General features: G+C 37.6%; 1 protein-coding gene across 7 annotated transcripts in view; it reads right to left on the bottom strand.

Moving 5' to 3' along the window:
• The window catches only part of ARNT (aryl hydrocarbon receptor nuclear translocator), a 62,581-nt gene that overhangs the window by 27,533 nt on the left and 17,911 nt on the right, over nucleotides 1-17,137 (bottom strand). For 4 of the 7 annotated variants that reach the window (XM_019919610.3, XM_019919611.3, XM_004318637.4 and 1 more), the window contains exons 2-5: nucleotides 11,976-12,087; nucleotides 8,090-8,134; nucleotides 3,148-3,192; nucleotides 350-394 (exon numbers count right to left, since the gene is read on the bottom strand). In XM_019919610.3, coding sequence (XP_019775169.1) covers nucleotides 350-394; nucleotides 3,148-3,192; nucleotides 8,090-8,134; nucleotides 11,976-12,087 — 247 coding nt within the window. The remainder of the gene's footprint in view (nucleotides 1-349; nucleotides 395-3,147; nucleotides 3,193-8,089; nucleotides 8,135-11,975; nucleotides 12,088-17,137) is intronic. The other 3 variants (XM_019919613.3, XM_019919615.3, XM_019919614.3) reach the window with 1 other exon arrangement.

Here is a 17,137-nt window from a genome sequence, read left to right as displayed (position 1 = left end):
TTTTCTGATAAAGGAGTATTTCCCTGCTAAAGCACCAACTGGCACAGCTGCACTGTTTCTGAAAGCTTTTTATTCTGTGAAACTTAGTGCTAAGATAAAGATAAAAAGAGAAATCTATAAAAACTAATAGCAATTTCTTAAATTCCTAAGTAAAGTTCCTTCAACCACCCACTTTCTGATGGGGGAAGCCAAAGTTCCTGTTACACACAAACTTCTAAAAATCTTGTCCTCTCTTGCCACAGACAAGGAAAAACACGAAGAGAAAGGGGAAGAAAAGAGCAGAATAAGAAAAAGGATAGAAAAAGCAGCATGATCTGCTTCATCATGCCAAAAGACACTGTTCTCCTACCTGGCGAGTCTCTCCTTATCCGCAGAGCTCTGCTCATCATCCGACCTAAAAACAGAATTAACGAACTAAGCTAAAAGTAAAATAAAAAGAAAGAAGGAAGGAAGGAAAGAAGGGAGGGAGGGAGGAAGGGAAGAAGGGAAGAAAGAGGAAGGAAGAAAGGAAGGGAGGGAGGAAGGGAAGGAGAGAGGGAAGGGACAGAGAAAAAAGGGAAGGGAAGGAAAGAAAAGAAATAGAACAAAACAGATGCAGAGAAGAGAGGGGAAAATGGAAATATGGACAAGAACCTTGCCTGTAACTCTAAAAAGCCATCTGTTAGGATTAAGAAAAAGTTACTTACAGGACAAAGGTCAACATAAAAGCAAGGCTAATATTCATTATAAATTAACATAATCTGAGCACAGTAAGCCAATCATTCTCTGTAGAAACCAAGGATATACAGTTTGAACAAGAAACAAACAAGGGAATACCATTCTCACACAATGATCCCAATCTGAAAAGAAAATGATATCCACATATGCTATTCTATAATGAAAAAAAATCAAACAGTAAATCATGATAAGAATGTCAAGCAAGTGATCACAATCTTTCTATAACACACATATAGCACACATGCACTCACAGACAAAATAACCAAACAGCTTCACTGGAGAAATTACATAAATAAAACTAAGAGCTAAGTTTCTGATATATTCCCTATCAATGATTTGATCCTAAAGTAGTAAATTTCGATTCAGTCACTTTCCCATTTCTCTGCAATAAAGCCATAACATTGCTAGATCCTAGTACCAACTCCCCCTTCCTGGAGGGGGCTACAAAGATTATCACTAAATTTCTCTGGATAACTAAAATACTATAAGGGTTGGTGACAGCTGAAGAAACAAGGTGTTGGTAGGCCAGTTTATCAGTAATCAATTCCATCTTAAATATATATATATATATATATATATATATATATATATATATATATATATATAAAAACATAAAGAGATAACAATAAATAGAGTAACAAAAAAAGTCTAAGTATGACATAACAGGCTGAAAGACTAGCTATTAAAAATGACAAATATAATGACTTTATCAATATATGGGAAAGTTTCTAAAAAATGGCCAGCAGGAAAAAAAAAGAGACAAAAAATAACACAGTAATGATAAGAATCATGTGAAAACTTATGCATACTTACCAGAAGAGAAAGAAAACAGTGATATTAAGTGAAGTTTCATGTTCATTGGGTTGTTATAATTCCTTAACAAACTACAAATCATTTTTTCAAAAAGTTGGGAAAATTCATTTAAGCTTCTAAAGACCCTCTAACTGAATTCCGAAGGAGGATATGTGAGGTGAACTAGCTTAACAAATCATAACTTAAAGAAATGAGTTCTGGGAATTCCCTGGAAGTCCAGTGGTTAGGACTCCACACTTTCACTGCTGAGGGCACAGGTTCAACTCCTGGTCAGCGAACTAAGATACCACAAGCCACACAGTGTAGCCAAAAAGAAAAAAAAAAAAGAAAAAGAAATGAGTTCCTTTGTTTGAAAGTTAAATATCTAAAATTCCTATTACTACTCCTACTCCTACAGATCCATAATCCCTTATCCACTCTAATATTTCCGAGTGAAATACATGAATGTATAAATATTCACATTAAGCAAGACAAATGAAGTCTAAAACAGTTCAGGTCATGTTTTCATAGCTTTTAGGAATTTCAGTCAAGAGACTATGAACCTGTACCACCACCACTACTATTTGATGGCTTCACTTTCTAATGCAGCTTTTGAAAAACTACTCCCCAAATCCCTATTATTAACTTCTCATTTTAGAGATGGTCCACATCCTAAAATGTTTACAAGTATCTACTTCAATAAACAAATTCTTCAAAAACCTCTTAAATTCACTCCTTTCCTACTGTCATTGCCACCATTCTAGCCCAGGCCCTCATGATTTTATCACTGTCTTATTATTTCAATAGCCTCATATCTACCTCCCTCACTATAGTGCTTCTGTTTAATCAGTCCTATATACTGCTACTAGAGAAAAATCCCATATGCATTTTATATATTAGCATCTCATTCAAAGCTTATGATGGCATCTCACTGCTTCAGAGTAGTTTTAAACTACTCTGACTGATATTTCTTAGCCCTCTACATCAATTGTTCTCAATGTATGGGCCCCAGACCAGCAGTATCAGCAATGAATAAATAGTAAATGCTTATTAGTTAAGCACTGGATTTGGGATTATTCACTTTTCTGAGGTGGCTGCAAACTCGATATTTAAAAAACAAATAACTTACTACTTAATAATATATAGAATAAACTTTCTAAAAATAAACCAATATTTGACTTGAGAAGGATCTGTTTAATAAAGCAAATTATTTTTCATCCTCTTGACAGATAAACATATTGTTTTCAATAAAAACTCCAGTCTTCACATAAATCATTTCTTTGCTGTTATTTTTAAAAAAATAAAACCATTATCTATACAGATTTTGTAGATCCACTTAATAATAAATGCAACAAAGAAATTCATATTGTTTGTGTTCCTGTGGACACCCAGCAAGCACACTGTATAGCTATCTAACACATACATAAAAACACTGGGTAAAATATACCATTAGTTTGAAGCCGTAAGTCTGAAGCCCTGTTACCCGAACGTAAACAAGTATAATACTAAATTTCAACAGCTTTCAGAAGAAGAAACAGACTGGATAGAGAAATTAACTCTCACTGAGATAAAATTAAAACTCAGTATTTTTGAATTGCCTGGTCCCACGACAAGGACCAAGATGCTCTACTACATTACCTGGCAAACCGCTCCTTATCATTAGACATCTGATCGTCATCACACCTGAAGGAGAAAAAAAGGGGCTTAGTCCAAGGCATTACACTTGTTATATCTATTTCACTCTGAAAGGAAAACTAGAAAGGGGTAAAAAATATTCAACAAAAAAAAGCCAATGAAAAGGCATCACAAAACAACAGAGATAATAACAGCATCCCACAGAACTTAAAAACCCATGACTATTATTTGTCAGGGTTCTAATGTGTCCTTTACTCTTACTTATCAGACACTCCAAAAACAGATGATGATCTCATGAGGGCACAGCTGACTACCCTGTCAACACCACTGAGGTTAGGGATTGTTTTGTTTTTGTTTTTCATTAATTATGGCAAAAAACGTGTAACACAAAATTTACCATCTTAACCATTTTTAAGTGTACAATTCAGTAGTGCTAACTACAATATGTTCACACTGTTGTACAAAATATCTCTAGAACTTTTTCACCTTGAAAAACTGAAATTCTATAGCTACTGAACACCATCCTCCCACTCTCCCTGCCCCCATCCCACGTCCAGCTCCTGGCAACCACCATTCTACTTTCTGTCTCTCTGATTTCGGCTACTTTATTTACATCCTCATATAAGTGAAATCGTACAGTATTTATCTTTTTGTGACTGGCTCATTTCATTTAGTATAATGTCTTCAAGGTTCACCCACGTTGTAGTATGTGATAGAACTTCCTTCTTTTTTAAGGCTGAATAATATTCCACTAGCTGTATATACCACACTTCTTTATTCGTCAATGGATATTTGGGGTGCTTCCACCTCTCAGCTACTATGAAAAATTGGGCAGTGAACATGAGTGTGCAAATATCTCTCCAAGATCCTGTTTTCAATTCTTTTGGATATATCACCAGAAGTGGCACTGCTGGATCATATGATAATTCTGTTTTTAATGTTCCTCCAAAGTGGCCGCACCATTTTACATTCCCATCCACAGTACACAAGAGTTCCAATTCCCCCATATCCTCACCAACACTTGTTATTTTCCGGGTTTTTTGATGGTGGCCAGCCTAATGGCCTACTCATTGTGGTTTTGATTTACATTTCTCTGATTAGTGATCATGAGCATCTTTCCATATGCTTTTTGGCCATTTGTGTATCTTCTTTGGAGAAATGTCTATTGAAAGTCCTTTGCCCATTTTTTAATCAGGTTGTTTTTTTGCTATTGAGTTGCAGGAGTTCTTCAAGTATCATGGAAATTATCTTTTTTTTTTTTTTTTGTGGTACTCGGGCCTCTCACTGTTGTGGCCTCTCCTGTTGCGGAGCACAGGCTCTGGACGCGCAGGCTCAGCAGCCATGGCTCACGGGCCCAGCTGCTCCACGGCACCTGGGATCTTCCCGGACCGGGGCACGAACCCGTGTCCCCTGCATCGGCAGGCAGACTCTCAACCACTGCGCCACCAGGGAGGCCCGCTACAAACTTTTAATGAAAACAGTGATCTAAGCTGAAAAAAGAGACCTATAATTTACATATTAATTTTGTTTGTTTGTTTGTTTTAATTTACTTTTGGCTGAGTTGGGTCTTCGTTGCTGTGCACAGGCTTTCTCTAGTTGTGGCAAGCAGGGGCTACTTTTCGTTGCCGTGTGTGGGCTTCTCACTGCGGTGGCTTCTCTTGTCGCGGAGCACGGACTCTAAGCACACAGGCTTCAGTAGTTGTGGCACATGGGCTCAGTAGCTGCAGTGCACAGGCTTAGTTGCTCCACAGCATGTGGGATTTTCCCGTACCAGGGCTCGAACCCATGTCCCCTGCACTGGCAGGCGGATTCTTAACCACTGCACTACCAGGGAAGTCCTTTCATATTAATTTTGAATCTCAAGAATGAATCTTGCAGATATTTGCTACTCAAAATGTGGTCAGTGGACCAGAAACAGCAGCATCACTTAGGAATCTATTAGAATGCAGAATCTTGGGTACTACCACAGACCTAATGAATTATAATCTCTATCTTATCAAGAACCCCTGGTGGATTTGTACATGCATTTGTTTGAATTTGAGAAGCATTCTAGATACTAGCAACTCTAATATTGTACCTAGAATTTCAAAGCCTTTATATTCTTAAAAATTATTTTATGGTCTCTCTCTCTCTCTCTTTTTCTCTCTTACTTCTCTTCCTCTTCCTCTGTTGTGTGAGGACACAACAAGAAAGCAACCATCTGCAAGCCAAGAAGAGAGCTCTCACCAGAGCCCAACCATGCTGGTGCCTTGACCGCAGACTTCCAGCCTCTAGAACTGTAAGAAAATAAATTTCTTCTGTTTAAAAAAATATATATATTTTATAGATGTTGTCTGGAGAATATAACAAAATGACACTTGGGACTTCACTGGTTGCACAGTGGTTAAGAATCCGCCTGCCAACGCAGGGGACACAGGTTCGAGCCCTGGTCCCGGAAGATCTCACATGTCACAGAGCAACTAAGCCTGTGCGCCACAACTACCGAGCCTGCACTCTAGAGCCCACAAGCCACAGCTATCAGTAGTTAGTTAGTTAGTAGAGCCCGTGTGCCACAACTACTGAAGCCTGCACGCCTATAGCCTTATATATAGCCTATATCTCTCTGTTGTCTGTGCTCTGCAACAAGAGAAGCCGCTGCAATGAGAAGCATGCGCACCACAATGAAGAGTAGCCCCCACTCGCCGCAACTAGAGAAAGCCCACGCACAGCAATGAAGACCCAATGCAGCCAAAAGTAAATAAATTTAAAAAATGAATTTTTTAAAAAAATGACACTTGAACAAAGTGATGAAAAGAGGTAATAAATTACAGCTTTCATCCACCAAGGAGATTTAATATTGATTTACAGATACAACGCAAATAAGACTTTCACTCATTGACCAAAGTGGAGAATTCCAATTAAAAAAAAAAAAAAGTACTGGGAATTCCCTGGCGGTCCAGTGGTTAGGACTCCATGCTTCCACTGCAGGAGACATGGGTTCGATCCCTGGTTGGGGAACTAAGATCCCACAAGCCGCGAGGCCAAAAAAAAAAAAGTACCGATGGTCAAATAAAAAAAATTGGTGATGCCTCACTTGGGCATAATGACCTACTTGGTAAGATGAATTATGAAAACCTTTTTTTATGGTTGGGGAAAAGACAAATAAACCTTTTTAAATTTGCATATAGTTTGTGACTACCAGATTTTGTGGAAATGGAAGCAATGACTCAGGGATAGAGCTAACTGATAGGTATCAATAAGACTAGTGGTTACCCCTATCTCATTCATATGCACAACACAGTTCCACTAACAGTATTTATCATTATAATTAGGGATTCCTAACTGGAGGAATTCCCAATGGAACTGTATGAAAAAAGTCTATTCTTGAACAGAAATTGAAATCTCTACCCCTCTTCACATTTGTTGACACTCATTAAGTCTAAAGAGCTCTCCTGGAGAATTGCTTTCTCCAATATTTTGCAACTATCTCTTTATGGTGGCCAAGCCATGGTTGTTGTTTTCAAGAATATATGGCAGTGTTCCGCAACTAGGCAGTTGCTAGAAACACAAGCTTTCACTTTAAACATTGCAAAAACAACAACGATATTAAAAAAAATACACAGATAGATGTAACTGACTAAGCATTACAAAACTAAACAATGGCAAGCAATTTAGAATATGGGCATCCTCTGTGTAAAAACAAAAACTGAGGAGACAGTGTGTGTATGTGCACACATATATGTGCATTTAAATACACTTACATATGCACTGAATATTTCTGGAAGGATACTTAATAAACTGGAAACTATAATTGTCTAAGGGGAAGGATTCTGAAGGTCTGAAGTGAGGGAAGATGTACTTTCATTACATATAACTCTGCACTGTTTAAAAATTTTGCAATATAATGTTTATATTTCTTTTAAGAACTTAGTTAATAAAACAAACAAATAATGAAGCCTGGGCACTCACATAATAAAATAAATTGTTTAAAAAATAGGGCTCCTTTATTTATTTCTCAAATATTTGTTATTCTGCAATGTAGACACTACCTAGGTAATATTTTCAAATTTGAAAAGAAAAAAGGCAGGTTGCAGTCAAGGTTATCTTCCATTCTTTGACTCTTATTGCTTTCCTTACTTAAAAACAAAGCCAAGTGACTGGTCTTAAGCAAAAATAAAAATTTCCCTTTTCTGAAAAAACTCCTTCATCAATATACTGAAAAGTCCATTTTCAGTTCTCCAGAAGATTCACTACTCAAAGATACAAATTCCAATTCCTGCTCTGTAGGAGAAGTCAGTGAGTATTAGAGGGCATGAAAGATTAGTACATTAATGACCCCCAAACTAATTACACCTTGCAGTATTCACTACCTGGTATAGCACCATCCTGTACTGAATCAGGACTCAGACATATGACTTGCTTTAGCCAATGGGACAACAGCAAACGTCAATCCAAAGCAATAGCTTGATAAGCATTCAGACTGGGACCTGCCCTTTGGATTGCAGCCATCACCATGTAAAGACACTCAGTCTGCCCTCCTTAAGGATAAAAGACCACAAAGAAAGAGATACCCAGCCTTATCAGCTGAGTCCAGTTCCCAGCTGACAAGGCAGCTGAATGCAGTCTTATGAGTGAGTCTAGGCAAGATCAGCAGAATAACCATCTAACCAATCCACAGAATTGTGAGAAATAATAAATCATTTTTCTTTTTAAGCCACACAACAATAGATAACTGACACAGAGGGTCTTGTAAATTCCTCTGCTCTCCCCTCATTGAGCTCTTTCCTCTGGAGCTATTACCAGAATGCTTGAAAATTTTATGGGGTATAATGTAATAGGTAACTTTAGTTTTAGGGTGAAGCACTCTCCTTAGGCCTAAAGACAAAAATATTATGAGTCAGAAATATAAAGATAATGAAATAATTTTTAATATCAGAAATCTAGAGAAAGTTTTTTAAGATCTTACCTCAAAAATTTACTGTTCCCTTCTCCATCATCATCAAAATCCAATCTGGGGAAAGCCAACAAAAAATATTATCAGCCTATTGAAAATGCAGAACATTAAAAAAATTAAAATTCTAAATCTACAAGCTATCTGAACACCCACTCAGATGGAAGAAGGAAAAGAGGAAGTGGAATAAGTAAAGGTATATTACCTCTTCCTGTTGTACCAAACTGGGCAAAGAAATTAGCCAATCAAAAGGGAATACCGGGGCTTCCCTGGTGGCGCAGTGGTTGAGAGTCCGCCTGCCGATGCAGGGGACACGGGTTTGTGCTCCGGTCCGGGAAGACCCCACATGCCGCGGAGCGGCTAGGCCTGTGAGCCTATGCTCCGCAACGAGAGAGGCCACGACAGTGAGAGGCCAGCGTACCGCAAAAAGAAAAAAAAAAAAAGGAATACCTATTGCTACCTTTCATTTTCCTAGGGTAGCAATCCACCTTTGCCAAAGTTTTCTATCACAGTACAACCTCTACAAAAGGAGCAGGATCAACTCAAAAAGACAAGAAAAAATTAATATGAATAATTCAGGACTGTTTTTCATTTCTATAGTCTGCCTTAGGCTATGTTAAGCTCTCTGAAACATCTCTCAAAACAGTGATGTTCCATAGGGAGTGATTTTAAGACCTCTGGAGGTTGGCTGGTTGGTTGGTTGGTTGCTTTTTGGCTGCGCTGCACAGCTTGTGGGATCTTAGTTCCCAAGGGACTGAACCCAGGATTGAACCCGTGTCCTCAGCAGTGAAAGCGCGGAGTTCTAACCACTGAACCAACAGGAAATTCCCCGAAGGTTGTTAAATGATGTTTCTCTCCTTCATTCACCTAATGAACAAGTAATATATGCTACATTCCGGATACTGTGCTAGATGAGGTGAAAACAAAAGACTTGCCCTCAAGGGATTCTTTGCCTAGACAAATAAAATATACAAGTGAGAATGAGAAAGCTTCATATGGAGAGCACAATCAATAAGCTTTAAATGTTTCCTAAAAGCAGAGGTGACTTTCATTTCAAGGGATTAGGCAAGATTATAGGTAACAAGATAGGCCAATCTCCTATTAATCTCTATACGCCATTAAACTAAAACATTACTCATGTTACCACCTTAACCCAATGATCTTGGCATCTCTACTACTGTGATAACCTGATATTATGGGCCTCTAAATGGGTTATATATGAAGTACATAGCATCAACCCTGAAAGTGTCCATTCTTCTTCCTCTCTGTAGCCCCAGATCACCTGTCAAAGTCTACCTATTTACCCAATAACTCCACTTCTAAGAATCTATCCTAAAGAAATAACTCAGAGAAAAAAATTTATATACAAAGATATTCATTAAGCATTATATATAACAGCAAATCTTCAAAACAGTTTAAATGTCCCAAAATAGCAATTAAGTACATCCCCTCTATGTAAGTATTTTAAATTATGTTTCTATAGCATATGTGACAATATGGAAAAAAGGTTATTGTATACAATTAGGTGAAAAGACCAGGCTATATAAACCTACATAATTATATGATTGTAACTATTTAAAGAAATCTACATATAGAATAAAGAATGAAGTAATTACCCTAAAAAAAACTGATGGGAGATGACTTTGGGTAGTAGGATTATTGCTCTTTAGTCTTCTTTCTATATTTTCCAATCTTTCTTTTAAAAAATGTATATTTATTTTAATATATTTTCCTGATTATCAATAAAACACACTTACTTCAGAAAATCTAGAAATAACTAAAAACAAAAGAAAAAATAAATCACCCATAATCCCATCACCCATACATCTGATGAGTATCCTTTCAGTTTTTTTGCTATGCACACATGTTATTTATATATTTTTTTCTGATAGAGTTGGTATATTACATACACTGTAACCTTTTTTATTTCATTTTATTCTTTTTTTAAAATATATTTTATTTATTTATTTGTTTATTTATTGGCTGCGTTGGGTCTTCTGTTGCTGTGTGCCTTTCTCTAGTTGCGGTGAGCGGGGGCTACTCTTCATTGTGGTGCGAGGGCTTCTCATTGTGGTGGCTGCTCTTGTTGCAGAGCACAGGCTCTAGGCGTGCAGGCTTCAGTAGTTGTGGCACACGGGCTTCAGTTGTTGTGGCTCGTGGGCTCTACAGCGCAGGCTCAGTAGTTGTGGCACATGGGCTTAGTTGCTCCGTGGTATGTGGGAGCTTCCGGACCACGGCTTGAACCCGTGTCCCCTGCATTGGCATGCGGATTCTTAACCACTGTGCCACCAGGGAAGCCCCTGTAACCTCTTTTCTCAATATACTGTAAACATTTTTCTGTACCAATACATATTTGTCACTTCTAATAGCTGTACATTTTCAATACAACTTTCTCAATCAATCCCCTAATTTTGATAATACTGCTTCTAATTGTTTGCTATTATATATAACCATAACACTGTGTTTAAGAGAGTAGACAATAAAAGCTAACCTCCCAAGGTTCATATCATAGATCTTCCACTTACTAGCTTCAAAACCTTGGGTAAGTTACTTATTCACCAGATACCTCAGTAAATGAGTTAAAATGTATAAAGCTCTTGGAGACATAGCAAGTCTTAATATGTTACTCATGTTAACACCTTAACCCAGGGATCACTCTTTCATTACTACTGGTAAGAGGAAACTTAAAGACTAGTTATAACACTAGCTACATAATTATTAAAAGCAAAAGAAAGAAAAAGAAATTCAATACTTTAATACTTTAAAAAGTAGGTAAAATACTACCCATTCTTCCAGGCCTTTCTAAAGCAACCTCTTTTCTGAAGCCTTTCCCAATTTCTAACAACCAATGGTGGTATTCCCATACACTGGAACACACAGCAGTGTATCTGCTCCTTTCTTAGCAAACCTGGCATATTCTATCTTGAATTATATTTATGCATGTAGTGATTATCCCTTTCAGAACATAAGCAACTAAAAGACGAAGACTGTGCCTTATTTACCTCTGTATCCTAGTAGCAATCGGCACAATGACTTACACTAATGAAGCATCTAATAAATAATTTTGGAACTGAATGGACTCTAGGTTCCAAGCAAGGCAACAGATCAATAACTTAAAGGAGACATATTCTACAGTTCAGCATTCTCTAAATTCAGAAAAGTAAAAAGCCTACCAGGGACTTCCCTGGTGGCACAGTAGTTAAGAATCCACCTGCCAATGCAGGGGACATAGGTTCGATCCCTGGTCTGGGAAGATCCCACATGCCATGGAGCAACTAAGCCCGTGCACCACAACTACTGAGCCTGCGCTCTAGGGCCCGCAAGCCACCACTACGGAGCCTGAGCACCACAACTACTGAAGCCCGCGCGCCCTAGAGCCCTTGTGTCGTGACTATTAAGCCCGTGTGCTGCAACTACTGACGCCTACGCACCTACAGCCCGTGCTCCACAACGAGAAGCCACCGCAATGAGAAGCCCATGTACCGCTACTAAGAGTAGCCCCTGCCTGCTGCAACTAGAGAAAGCCCAAGTGCAGCAGCGAAGACCCAACGCAGCCAAGAAAAAAAAAAGGCCTACCAAAAAAATTTTGAGAATGCAGATACAAAGCTTAATGAAAGCAATGAAATTTTCTCAGCAATGGTGAAATCTTTGGGCTTAGCCAGAGTCCTTTACCTCTTAGAGATTTTTGTTTTAAAAAACAAAATAAAACTGCTTGTAAGAAACTAAGATAAAGACATCAATTCCATACAAAGAAAAATCCAGGGATTAAAGAAAGTTATCTGATAGGAGTGTAGTAAGTAGCCAGAAGAAGTGAGAGGGTTAGGAATAGATGGTTCAGCGACTAACAAAATCAGGCTGGTTTAAAGGAGAGACATTTGTAACATAGTACACTCAAACTCACCCTGGTCGCCGCTTAATAGCCCTCTGGACAATGGCTCCTCCACCTTGAATTCCAGGCCCAGGGTTTCCAGAGGCAATGGCTGGACCCAGTGATGGTACATCTGATGTCATTTCTGTCAGAGAAAAACAGAAATACAGATTTTAAAAAGATTGTTCTTGCTTATCATCATCATCAAACTGGCTAGAAGAAAGGCTCAAGCTATGGATAAAATCTCAGGAGTTTGCTAGAAAACCCAAATGCTCACGTCCAGGCTGCTTTTCTTTAATTCTTACCCTGAGAAAAGATTTCCCTACACTTCAATTCCCCCAACTTCATACAGTTTGGAAGAGGTAGCACTATATTCTATAGCCTTCTCTTTTAAAAGCTGGTAATAGTGACATAATATTAATCTAAAACACACACACAAATTGGTTTACATATTTCACTAATGCAACAAATATACATAACTTAGCTCCTCTGATTTATTTTTTTTGGAAAATACAAAAAAAACCCAAAATTTAAAAAATCACCTAAATTCCAATACTCAAAAAAAAACTATATAGAGTAGGGACTTCCCTGGTGGTCCAGTAGACTCTGCGCTCCCAATGCAGGCGGCCCGGGTTTGATCCCTGGTCAAGGAACTAGATCCCACGTGCTGCAACGAAGACCCAGTGCAGCCAAATAAATAAACAAATGTGTTTTTTTTTTAAGTTGAGCTCATTTTATTTCTTATTTTTTCCCTCAGATTATATACACCTATCTCTCTGATAAAAAACAGGCACATTTGGTCATGGCTAATTATGTTCCAGAAAGCCTGCTACAATTTTTGCTCCCACTAACAGGATATGAGAGTACCTATTTCCCTCACCAGAACTGCATATTATACTTTTTAATTTCACCAAACCTGACAGGTAAAAATGGTACAGTATTTGTTGTAATTCTTGTATCTTTTTACATTAGTCATCTGAAATCAATGAGTTGACTCTTCATATCTTTAATATTTTTATACTGAATATCTTTTTCTAATGAATTTGTAAGATCTATCAGTATATAAAGGATATTAAAGGATATCAATATATAAAAGATAATATATGCCTGTTATGTATTACAAATATTTTTCATCACCTACCTTAGCCTTTAAATATATAACATTTCACAATTTTATGCTGTAAAATTTATCAGTGTTTTCCTAAATAATTCCAGGATTTCTGTCTTACTTAGGAAAGCTCCCCACCCTCGAGATTATTTCTATATTTTCTTATAATACTTTTGTGTTTCACATTTAGATTTTTAATCCATATGGAATTTACTACTTATGCCTACCTGGCATAAGGCAGGACTCTGATTATTTTCTTACACATGGTTAGATAATTATTCTAATATCATTTATGGAATAATCCATCCTTTCCTCACTTATCGGAAATGACTCCTTTACTACTTTACTTTTACTTTACTACTTTACTTACTTTACTTTACTTTTAGGTGTCTGCAAATAATTGATCTCTTTCTATACTTTTATTCTGTATTAATATATTTTCCAGCTCCTATGTCAATACTGAACATGTTTGATAACTACAGCTTTATAGTACATTTGAATTATCTAATAGGAAAGTCCTCCATTCTCCATTAATTTATTTTACAAAATTTTCTTATTAAATGTCATATACTACTTCTGCTTCAGCCAAAATTAAATAAAATTTTTAAAAATTAAAAAAAAAGTTTAAGAGATGAGTGGGAAATCACATTCTCTGATGATGGAAAACTAAGGAGGATTTGTCACCAGCAGACCTATAGCTAAACAGGGACTTCTCTGGTGGTCCAGGGGTTAAGAATCCACCTTCCAATGCAGAGGACGTGGGTTTGATCCCTGGTCAGGGAACTAAGATCCCACATGCTGCGGGGCAACTAAGCCTGCGCGCTGCAACTTCTAAGCATGCGGGCCACAACTAGAGAGCCCACGTGCTGCAAACTACAGAGCCCACAAGCTCTGGAGCCCGCACGCCACAACTATAGAGCCCACACGCTCTGCAACCCACGCGCCACTACAGAGAAGCTCGCGCGCCACAACGAGGAGTCCGCACCGCAGGGGAGGATCCGGTATGCCACCAACAAAGATCTGGCATACCTCAACTAAGAGTCAACACAGCCAAAATAAAATAAATAAGTATTAAAGAGAACTTAAAAGAAAAAAAGAAAATCAGCAAAGATATAGAAGTTCTCAATGATACCTCAATCAACAGGGTCCAATTAACATTTATAAAAACACTACACCCAACAACAGCAGATATACATTCTTTTCAAGTGTCCCCAGAACATATACCAAGATAGACCATATCCTGGGCCTTTAAACAAACCTCAACAAGTATAAAAGAATTGCGGGAATTCCCTGGTAGTCCAGTGGTGAAGAATCCGCCTTCCAATGCAGGGGATGCGGGTTCGATCCCTGGTTGGGGAACTAAGATCCCACATGCCACGAGGCAACCAAAACTGCGAGCCACAACTAGAGAGAAGCCTGCGTGTCACAACTACTGAGCCCGCATGCTCCTGAGCCCGCAACTAGAGAGAAACCCACAACGAAAAGCCCGCACGCTGCAAGGAAGACCCAGTGCAGCCAAAAATTTAAAAAACAAACAAATAAATAAAATAATCATAGATTGGATTCTCCAACCACAGTGGAATCAAACTATTTAGAAATCAGTAACAGAAAGATAACAGGAAAATCTCCATTCACTTGGACATTAAATAACACATTTCTAAATAATCAGTCAAAGAGAAAGTCTCAAAGGGAATAAAAAGTACAGTGAACTAAAATTAAAATGAGGGACTTCCCTGGTGGCGCAGTGGTTAAGAATCCGCCTGCCAATGCAGGGGACACAGGTTCAAGCCCTGGTCCGGGAAGATCCCACATGCCGCGGAGCAACTAAGCCCGTGCACCACAACTACTGAGCCTGCACTCTACAGCCCGCAACCCACAACTACTGAGCCCACCCCTGTGCCACAACTAGTGAAGCCCGTGTGCCTAGAGCCCGTGCTCCGTAACACGAGAAGCCACTGCAATGAAAAGCTCACGCACTACAACAAAGAGCAGCCCCCACTCGCTGCAACTAGAGAAAGCCCATGCATAGCAACGAAGACCCGACACAGACAAAAATAAATAAATAAATAAATTTATTTTTAAAAATTTTAATGAAATTACAAGATGGTAAAATTTGTGGGACACCCCAGAAGCTACAGTCATTAAAATGCTATATTAGAAAAGAGGAAAAGTCAAATAAATCATCTAAACTTTCACCTCAAGAACCTAGGATAAATAAATAAATAAATAACGCAAAGCAAGCAAAAGGAAAGAAATAATGGAAAACACAAAATAATAAAATTTTAAAACAGAAAAACAATTTAAAAATAAAACAAAGAATTCTTTAAATAGATCAATAAAATTGACAAACCTCTAGCAAGACACACAACACACAAACTACCAAAATCAGGAAAAAAAACCCAGGGATATCACTAGAGACCCTGAAGAAATCTAAGAGATAATTAGGAATACTAAAACTTACACACATAAATTTGACAACTTAGACCAAAAGGATCAATTCCTTAAAAAATACAAACTAAAACAACTGTTCAAACACAAAATAGTTGATATGAATGGCCTCATACCTATTAGAAAACTGAATTCATAATTTAAGCACTCTCAAAAAAAAAAAATTCTAGGTCTAGCTGATTTCACTGGAGAATGCGACCAAACATTTAAAGAACTAACAGCAATGCTACACAATCTCCTCCAGAAACTATTTGAGGAAGGGGACACTTACCAATTCATCTTTTGAAGCTAGTATTACCCTGATACAAAAACCAGACAAAGACAGTAGAAAAACAAAACAAAAACTAGAGATCAATGTTCCTCATGAAAATAGATGCAAAAATCCTTAACAAAATATTAGTAAATAAAATTTAGCAATTTTAGCAAACAGAATTTAGCAATAGCTAAAGAACTATACAACATGACCATGTGTTTTATTCAAGGGAAGTAAACTGGTTCAATACTTGAAATCAATCAACATATTAATTGGCTAAGAAGAAAAATAACATGATCATATCAGCCTATGCATAAAAAGTATTTGCTAAAATTCAATACCCATTCTGATAAAAACATAGAAAAATTAAAATAAAGTGAAACGTCCTCACCTTGATAAAAGTATCTACAAAAAGAAAGAAAAAAAAAACTACTGCTAATATACTTAATGGTGAAGGACAATGTTTTCTCCCTAAGATTTGGGAACTAGGAAAAAATGTTCACTCTCATCACTTATTTAAACATAGTGTGGGAAGTTCTAGCCTGTGCAAAAGTGCAGGAAAAGGAAATAGAAGGCATACAGATCAGAAAGGAAAAAATAAAACTGCCCCCATTTGCAGATTACATGATTGTCTTTGCAGAAAATCCTAAGGAATCTACCAAAACAAACAAAAAACCCTCCTAGAACAAATAAGTGAATTCAACGAAGTTGCAGTATACAAAATAAATATATAAAAATCAATTGTGTTTCTATATACTAGCAATTAACACATGGGCATCAAAATTTAAACTATAAAACCATTCATAACCACTTCAAAAAAGAAAAAATATTTAAGTATAAATCTATCAAACAGGCACAAGATTTGTATGCTGAAAGAATGCTGATCAAAGAACCAAAGACCTAAATAAATGGAGAGACATACCATGTTCATGGATTGGAAGACTCAACAAAAGATGTTAATTCTCTTCAAACTGATAAACAGGTTTAATGCAATTCCTATCAAAATTCTACCCAGATGTTTCTGAAGATATAAACATGACCATTCTAGGGACTTCCCTGGTGACACAGTGGTTAAGAATCCACCTGCCAATGCAGGGGACACAGGTTCGATCCCTGGACTGGGATGATCCCACATGCCACGGAGCAACTAAGCCTGCAAGCCACAACTACTGAGCCCATGTGCCTCAACTACTGAAGCCCGCATGCCTAGAGCCCGTGCTCCACAACAAGAGAAACCACTGCAATGAGAAGCCTGTGCACTGCAATGAAGAGTAGCCCCTGTTCGCCGCAACTAGAGAAAGCCTGCACACAGCAATGAAGACCAAACGCAGCCAAAAATAAAAAAAAACTAATGGTAAAAAAAAAAACAAACTAAAAAACTAATTG

Source organism: Tursiops truncatus, chromosome 1 (assembly GCF_011762595.2).
Source record: "Tursiops truncatus isolate mTurTru1 chromosome 1, mTurTru1.mat.Y, whole genome shotgun sequence".
NCBI lineage: Eukaryota > Metazoa > Chordata > Mammalia > Artiodactyla > Delphinidae > Tursiops > Tursiops truncatus.
This window is presented reverse-complemented; position numbering and strand designations above follow the sequence as displayed.